At 41.3% G+C, this 8961-nt stretch overlaps 2 protein-coding genes across 2 annotated transcripts; both read left to right on the top strand.

Annotated features, from left to right (window-relative positions):
- Positions 1 to 500: 500 nt before the first annotated feature.
- On the top strand, positions 501 to 1902 carry LOC146313238 (free fatty acid receptor 3). The gene has a single exon (XM_084739193.1). It carries the CDS (start codon positions 813 to 815, stop codon positions 1812 to 1814), a length of 1002 nt encoding a protein of 333 aa, XP_084595319.1. The 5' UTR covers positions 501 to 812; the 3' UTR covers positions 1815 to 1902.
- A 4135-nt stretch (positions 1903 to 6037) lies between these two features.
- Positions 6038 to 8457, top strand: LOC146313237 (free fatty acid receptor 3-like). The gene is made up of 2 exons (XM_084738869.1): positions 6038 to 6219; positions 7317 to 8457. The coding sequence occupies exon 2, from the start codon at positions 7357 to 7359 to the stop codon at positions 8335 to 8337; it is 981 nt and encodes a 326-aa protein (XP_084594995.1). The 5' UTR covers positions 6038 to 6219; positions 7317 to 7356; the 3' UTR covers positions 8338 to 8457.
- The last annotated feature ends 504 nt before the right edge of the window (positions 8458 to 8961 follow it).

Here is an 8961-nt window from a genome sequence, read left to right as displayed (position 1 = left end):
GTTTTGACCCGCTGCAGGTCTTTTCTTGGAAAATCATTTCTTGGTATTGACGACTCTGCTCCAATAAAATGCCTCTGCAACAAGCCTCAGTGATTTTCTGCTCCATTTTCCTCTCCAAAAACACACACTAAGGAACTCATTCTCCGCCATAAAACCGTGAGAAGCACCTTCAGGCCACAAACAAGTCACCGTTTCCCAAAGCCCAGCCCATCCTGTCCTCGCATGGACCATCAACTCCACCACGTTTATGACTTAACTGCCCAGCCCTTCAGTTCACTTAGACAGCCACGGCTTTGAGAGGATCGCCATGTGCTTCCTGACACGCTGAATTATTCTGAATCATTTCACTTAAGGGCCCAGATGCTACCTGTCTGTTGCCCTCCACTGAGAGGGCAATTAAGGCAGCCTGGTGCCTGCTAAATGCCCCCTACTTCTGCATGAGTGGATGCGTCTCCTTATCTGCACCTCTGTCGTGATGTCGTGTGCACCTCGCCCCCGTCGCGCCCACATGCATCAGCACCGTTGTGGCCACCGCCTCTTTTTTTTTTTCTGCCAGAGCTGAGTCTGCCAGAGAAACCTGGCACTACAGCAGCTGTCTTTACTGGCTTGGAAAAGAAAAAAGCTACGACGAATGGAGAATCTGTCTTTTGGAAGATGTGGCTTCTAAACGGAGAGAACACGAGGACAACCGTGCACCCAACTGTTCATCAAATAATCTTTGTCTGATTGCTTCTTATACTCAAGATTTTATCCTTGTCATGGTGAACCTGAGGCAGCGGTACCTTCGTTCTCAGCAGATCTAAACTGAAGAGATGCATGTGGCTTATAAGGACTGCGTCGCTCTTTCTGTCTACACCTTCACCTTTCTGCTGGGCCTTCCTGCCAACCTGCTCGTCCTGTTTGTGTACGTGCGCAAGGCCCGCAAGCGTGGCGCCACACCCAACGTGGTCTACGCCCTAAACTTGTGCCTGGCCAACTTGGTGCTGGTGGCCTGGCTGCCCGTCAAAGCCATGGAGACTCTGCTGAAGGACTGGAGGCTGCCAGCACCTGTCTGCCTCGTCTACAACTTCTTCCTCTTCTCCTCGCTGTACGGCAGCTGTCTGTTCATCACCGCCGTGACAGTGGGGCGCTACCTCGGCATCGCTTTCCCCATTATCTATAAGAGATACCGCCGTGCTCGACTCTCCTGCTTCATCAGTGCTGCCTTGTGGGCCATGGTCGCCCTTCACCTCAGCTTTGCCCTGGTGGCTGAAGGAGGCGCTCACTTCGTCCACACTAAAGACGACACGTCCGTCTGCTATGACCACTTCAACTCCTCCCAGCTGGATGTTCTGCTGCCTCTACGCCTGGAGATGGCCATCGTGTTGTTTCTTGTGCCTCTCGTTGTGACGTCTTTCTGCACGCTGCGCTGCGTCACCCTGGTGTGGCACTCAAACTTGCGCCCTATCGGAAAGAGAAGAGTCCTGACTGTTGCACTCTCCACACTGGCTGTGTTTGTGGTGTGCTACGCACCCTACAACGCCTCGCACATCGTGGGGTTTGTGAGGAATGAAAATGTTTCCTGGAGGCAATACGCCATGCTGACGAGCTCCTGTAATGTTTTCCTGGAGCCCGTGGTCATGCTGATGCTGTCGCCAGCAGTGTCCAGGGGAATCATGGGAAGAATGTGTGGACGGCAAAGCCAGTTCAGCCGGATCGAAGGGTTTCGGTATCGATTCAATAGCGCTAATGGTGCTGCAAACGCCAGGGCACCGCCTACATTATCAGAGAGGACCCAGGCGGGGGCCGAGGTGACGACAGTAAGTCAGGGGTGAGGTCACAGTGGGCAGAGACTTTAGGGATTTTGGGGAAAAGTAATCGTCACCAATCCAAAAGGAGAAATAGGATAAAAACATTCAAGGACAGTTCAACTCCTGCTGATGTCTCTGTTTCTGTCATTTCCAGGCAGAGTAACTGAATCAAACCTACATCACACTGTGTCATCAGATTACAACTTCCTTTTTTTTCTTCAAATTAAATGTTTCTTTTGACAGTCAGTATTTATGTTCCTGTTAAAAAGTGACTCATCACTCAAGGGGACTTCTCAGTAAAAAATGAACCGTTAACAGACGTGGAAATCCTTGCTTTTGTCCAAGGAAACTCTACATGTTTGAAATGGAAGAAGTTTTCTTTCTCAGACTCTATAATTCAACCAGTCTGACTTTTAAACCAGTCAGTGGTGAAGTTTACATCAGACGATAAGTTCGGTGACAAATGGCTCCACCTGCTGCCTGCCGGTCACGTCTCCAGACTGTAACAAGTGAATCACCTCAAAATGTTTCATGTTCTCTTTTTGAAAGTGTTTTTAGTGTTTTTTTTTTTCCTTCAAGACCAGACACAAGACCCGTGAGCAGACCTTTTACCACAGCAGATATTTTCACTAGCTGCCAATAAAATGTCTGTAATGTCTGTAACAGGTCGTTGACTCATCGGATAGTTCACTGGCACTGCTGAATGAAACACGTCATTAATGTTTGTACTTTTAGCTTCACTTTTCCTACTGTGACGAGTTAAAACTGGTCTACTGAGACATAAAGTTTATTTTTGAAATGAATTATTCATTTTAATAAATATGTTTGCGCATTAATTTATTGTTTTCTTAACATGCTGATTAGTTTTCTCAGTTAAGTCTGTTTACTTGTAAAATATTATGTTATGTCCTTTAAAATAAAGTACTATGATATTTGCAAGTGTGTTTGTGCAGGCTGTCTGTTTTCTTTAAAGAGTAAAGAAAACCATCTCACACACACACACACACACACACACACACACTACGTACATTCAGCTTGAGGATGACGTCAATGAAACCAAAAATAAAAGTCAATTATGGAAATAAAAAACAGAGCTCAGTGCTGAACTTTTTCATAAATCAATTATGCTTGAGTTTGTGAATATGATCAAAGTTTCTATCAAAATATTGTCAGTATTTTCTCATTATTTGTTATCTCTTAACATTGAAGTGCATCTTATAGTGCAGTGCATGAATCAAGGTACAAGGAAGATTTATTTATCATTTTACAACAGAAGGCTGTATATCGAGATCAAGTTGTGGTTTCGCTACTCACAAAAACAAGGTTATATAAAAAATTAAGATAAGTTATAACTTTATTAATCCTGAACAAAATGTTTGTGCCAGATTGCTCCAAAATTACAGTCACATAATAATAACAATAGAGCATCAAATAAGTGAAGTATAAACATAAATATAAAGTGTATCCGGAGTAAATGCAAAGAAACAATACCTTATTGAATAAAAGAAATAACATAAGTACAAAATGTAGTAACAGCAATGAAATTGAAAGTAATACTGGCAGTGATATTGAGAGGTAATAAAAAAGTTATATTGCACTAGATATTGAATGTAATTGCACATGATAATAACAAAAAATAATAGTGATAGTGAAAGTAATATTGCAGAGTGTATTAAACATGACAATAAACGTAATAGAAAATATAATACTGCACAGACAGCCGTGATATTGAAAAGTAGTGCTGCACATAGTTTTTAAAAATTGCATATTAACCATGAAAGGAAAGTACTAATGCACATGATGATTAAAAGTAATACTGACATTGAACGTAATAGAAACCTGGTATTGCACATGACAGTGAACATAATGATCAGTTAGAGCACGAAGCGAGAGTTTTCACTACAAACTCTGTGACGTTTGACAAAAGCACAAACAAAACCAGCAATGGTCAGTCAGCCAGTTTCATCAGGGGCATTAAAGACCGGTTAAAAGTGGCAGAAGAGTTGCTGGGTTTGTGTCTATCAATGTGCATAAAAATCTATAGAAATCAATGTATGATGAAAATATGTTTGTAATGTCTCCCAGTGAGATGACAGTGACATCACTGGCCCCACGCCAGTTTGAGTCTCAGACCACGGGCCTAATGAGTACTTTCACTTGTGATATTTTAAAGTAAATTTTGTCACTAATAAAATTTTTAAAAAACTCATAACTGCTACATTTATTTCAGTAAATGATTTGAATAATTTACAACCACTGAACCTGTGATGTTCTTACATGTTTAATACAAAAACGATTCACAATATCTGCAAAGGTGGAAACACGTTTATAGCCCACTTAATAAACCGATAATATGCCAAAGTCAAAGAGGTGATAAAGAAATAGGAAAATAAATACACATATTGCAAACAAACATAAAATAACATGTTCTGGTTTTGTACATTTTGTTGCTGTTTATTTTTCATTGTTGTGGTTCCTTGTTTATTCCTTGTTTATTATGTCTATTTTGATAGAAAAATATAGATTAGAAAAGAAGAAGAAGAAGAAGAAAAAGACTCCACTACTGTTAACTACTGTATACACACAGTAGCACGTGAAGCACTTGATGAACACGTCTGGTCTTTATGTGTCTTTAATGTTCAGCCTCCGCTGGTTCAGATCAGACAGGGGTCATTTGGCACCGAGCTGCAGAATAATTACACTTTTGTTGTTGTGCCGACAGACGGTATAAAAAGGAGGCTGCTGGGAGGCGTTGTGTAACAAACTGACAGGGTGACAGACCCCAGTGGAGCTGAGAGAGTGAACTCATCTGATCCTCAGTGTCACTGATGGTGACAGGTAGCAGGTAAGTCTTCACTCACACCTCTACTGTTATAACCTGTCATAACTACTGATGCAGCCGTTGATGGGATATTGAAGTTAACGTAAAGTAACTTTGGTGTACTGGTATATAAAGTCAGGGTTCATGTAAATAAATAGTAGAGCATGACTGATATATGAGTCGACTGATATTATCGACCTGATATTGACCACATCACAGACATCAGTCTGCGTCAGGATATGCTTTTTTTCTCTCTTTTTTTTTCAGTACATAAATCAGATTGTTTTTATTTATATGCAGCATTTTGTGTATATTTTATTATTTTTTTCAGGTTTAATATATAATATTTTTATATTCTATTTGTGTTTTTTTTAAATAGTTATTTATAATAATTAAGAGATTAGAGGCATCTGCTCCAAATTTCCAATACCGGTCAGTCACAAATAATGATGATTACATAATTTAATGCTTTATTGTCACTATAAATAAATAAAAATAGAATGTCAAAACTTATTTGTGCATTTATTTATTTATTATTTATTTATCCATTTATATGTATATTTACACATTTATACATTATTTTTTAATTATTAATTTAGTTACTTATTCATTCATTTGCAAATTCATTTATCTGTAATTTTAAGCATTTATTTATACATACTTTTATTTATTTATATGGGACTTCCTGCAGCAAAATAAATAAATATCCGAATGTATAAATATATATGTGTGTAAATGACTGAATTAAAATAAATAAAGAAATAAATGCACAAATGCACTTGACATTTATTTAATGTCTCATGTAATTTGCTACTGCTTCATGCATTTACTTATATTATTATTTATATATTTATATATTCAGTTTCAGCCCTTAAAATAGTTTTAGTTACACAATTAATGTGTAAACATTAAAAGAGCATTTAATGTTTTTTCCTGGTTAATCAAGCACATTTGCAATTTCCTTGATTATGTGGAATTTTTAATTGTATATTCTCCTTCTTCTTGTTGTGTATTTTATTTTTAATGCAGCACCACTATTAATATGATACGTATTTATTTAATACAAAATCTAATTATGATTATTAAAACTAACAGAAGAAGGTTCAGCTTTGCATTTACAGTCACTACAGACGTCTGTGAGCCTGGTTGTTAAAACAGTATTAAAGCTGCAGTTTTTCAGTGTGAACCCGAGGAGTGAACATGTAAACCTGAGTCATCTGCCCTCTGGTGGACAGTACAGCTACAGACAGACCAAGTGCCCCACTTCTGTGGTCAGAAGTTATAACTGACGCAGCATCCGTCCTCCTCTTTGTCACTGTCATGACCTTTCACACAGACAGTCATTACGACATATGTCCACCTGCATCACGCCGAGCTTCTGAGCGGTTGCTGGGAGACGGTGTTTGGACAGAGGGGAGAACAAAGAGTGTGTCCAGAAGCTTATTAAATTTCCCCTGTTGAGGACAGATAGCAGAGGAGGACGTGCATATTATTAAGTGCAGTCCTCAGATCTGATCAAACAGTCTGCTTCCAGGAGGCGAAGCATGCAGCCGGAGCGCTGCAGCATCACACGGTGATGGAGAGTCTGGTCCTTCAAGCTTCACACAGGTGAGTTAAGAACATACTTCACTTCTGATCAGCAGCATGGATGGACTGGATGAATATCTACATTTTTATTCAATTAATTTTTTTAATTTATGTGGTTCATGTTTGATTGTAGGTTTGTTAAAGGTAAGTGAATGCTGGACTTTAAAGCTTTAGAGTCCAACAAATCAGCTGATTCCAATATCAAGTATTATCTATGTATCCAAAACCATAATCAGCCTCAAATCTGTCCATCATTTTCCTGCTGACACTATCCTTTGGTGAATGTGGGCTTTGTACAGCTGATAGTAGTGCCTAATATCTTAATAATGTACTCCCATTAGTGTAACAGATATGAAAAACTACAGTTTCCAGCTCTTTCGGGAACACAATTTGACTTTTTACAGTAAAATAAATGCATATATGGCATTTAAAGTTGTAGTTCTCGACATGGGGCAGAGTGCCACAGATTGATAGAAAAGTTGGAAAGTACTGTTGGTTCAATACTGAGTCAGTTTTATTCTTTAACCAACTGAAGTTTTCATGTTGATTTCTCTGTTGTATCTATTTGCATCTCTCTTGGATTTCATTTAAAAGAGTCTGTGATGTTTTAAGAAGATGATGCATCATTTGAATCAAAGTTTGGTTTTGTGAGATATTTGTTCTGCAGTTTTTTTACTTGCAATAGTTACAGTTAATGAAAAGAGTCTTTTTGAGTAGTTAGTTTGTGGTCAGTTTGAGAAGTACTGCTCACCCGACCTCAGTCTCCATCCTCGCCCATTTCACGCCTCTCCTGTCCCCACCCACAGTGTCTTTGTTGTCCCTGGTCTCTGTTAGTCTCAGAGGCCATTCTTGGCCAATGTAACCACATTTTAGCTGGTTGAAAAGACGATGAGAAGACGTCTAAGACCAAATATTAACCAGTTTCAACTACAAATCAATGTTGAAATCCCGGTTGGCGCCCACTGAAAATGAGACCAACCTTTTGAAATTCCTTTGATCATTACTGGTTCTTGGAATTAGAAATAAAAAGAGTCTGTTGATGTCAGAAATGTTGCAGCAGAATCAGGCTTGACTGTTTTGTTTTTTATGAACGACAGTTGATGTCTTCTTGCGTCCAGTGTCTGAGAGAGTCTGACGTCCCTGATGTGAGCAGCCGTCATGCTGTGCAGTCGCCTGTTGCTTTCCGTCTACATCCTCACCTTCCTGATGGGGGTCCCCGCCAACATCCTCGCCTTCTGCACTTTCTACCGCAAAGTGCGTCGCAAGGCCACCCCGATCGACATCCTCCTCCTCAACCTCACCATCTCCGACCTCATCTTCCTCGCCTTCCTGCCGTTCAAGATGAAGGAGGCGTCCGACGACATGGCCTGGTTGCTGCCCTTCCCCCTGTGTCCCTTCTCTGGTTTCATCTTCTACGTCACCATCTACAACAGCACCCTGCTCCTCACCGCTGTCGCTGTGGAGCGCTACCTGGGCGTCGCCTACCCCCTGAGGTACTCCCTGTGCCGGAGGCCTCGCTACGCCATTGTGGCCAGCATCATGTTCTGGGTGGTGACCTCTCTGAACCTCAGCATCGTCTACATCATTCCCTACGCCCAGTGGAGTAAAGGTTCAGACAGTGACAGCAGCAACGGCAGCACCACCAAAAGCCAAGCCACGCCTCCACCCACCTGCTACCTTGATTTCTCCAGGGATGAGCTCAACATCCTGCTCCCAGTCCGCTTAGAACTCTTCTTCGTCCTCTTCTGCGTCCCCTTCTTCATCTGCTGCTTCTGCTACGTCAACTTCATCCTCATCCTCTCACGTCTTCCAAACATCGGCAGGCGCCGGAGGCTGCGCGCCATCGGTCTGGCGCTCGGCACGCTGATAGTCTTCGCCGTCTGTTTTGGGCCTTACAACGCCTCCCATGTGGTGGGGTTTGTTCGTCAGGAGAGTGAAGGGTGGAGGAACGTGGCGTTGCTCTCCAGCACCTTCAACGCCTGCCTGGATCCGTTTATCTTCTACTTCTCCTCGGCGGCGGTCAGAAGCATGCTGAATCACTGCTGCAAGAACATCACGGCGAAGCTGCACATCCTGAGGTGTGGTCCTCACCGGAGAACCACCAAGGCTGACAAGTACAAAGAAGCTCCGCCTCCATGAAAATTATCCATATAAATGTGTTTTTGAGAGAGAATGATTGTTTATTTCATGCGAAATAATATGGACAAAATAACGACAGAGTGGAAGGTTGGCAAGTTTTATTCAACTCTAACAAATGTGGACTTTTAGAGGACTAAACTAAAGTTTTCTGATGTCATGTCAGTACTTTTTACAGCCAATGTTTGCTCCAAAGTTCAAAGGCTGCCAATAAACACTTAAATGTGCAATTTCATTTTCAGGTATTTATCTGCTGATTCTGTTTTTGTCAAGCTGCGACACTCAAAGCTGAAATTTAGCAGCATCGGCATACGCTTTCATGTTCATTAACATGACCTCACAGGTCTCATACCACAACTGGACGAGGTCACTCAGTAGAGTGCAGAGCTCTGCCAAGCAAACGGTGAAGCATTTGCTGCAATGGCACCACCACTGACAGGTGCAACCAGCAGAGTTGCAAACTTTTGCGAACTTTAACGTGACCTCCACATACGCTGTCCCGAAATGAAACTAGATTTCAAAACAGTCGTGTAAAACAGAGCAGTCAAAAATTAAAATTACTGCTTCACTGTTTTCTGTCTCCACCAACCAGTCAAGTTACAGTTTACATCCATGCTTGTTCAGATC

Source organism: Lutjanus erythropterus, chromosome 16 (genome assembly GCF_056507025.1).
Source record: "Lutjanus erythropterus isolate fLutEry1 chromosome 16, fLutEry1.hap2, whole genome shotgun sequence".
Lineage (NCBI taxonomy): Eukaryota > Metazoa > Chordata > Actinopteri > Lutjaniformes > Lutjanidae > Lutjanus > Lutjanus erythropterus.
This window is presented reverse-complemented; position numbering and strand designations above follow the sequence as displayed.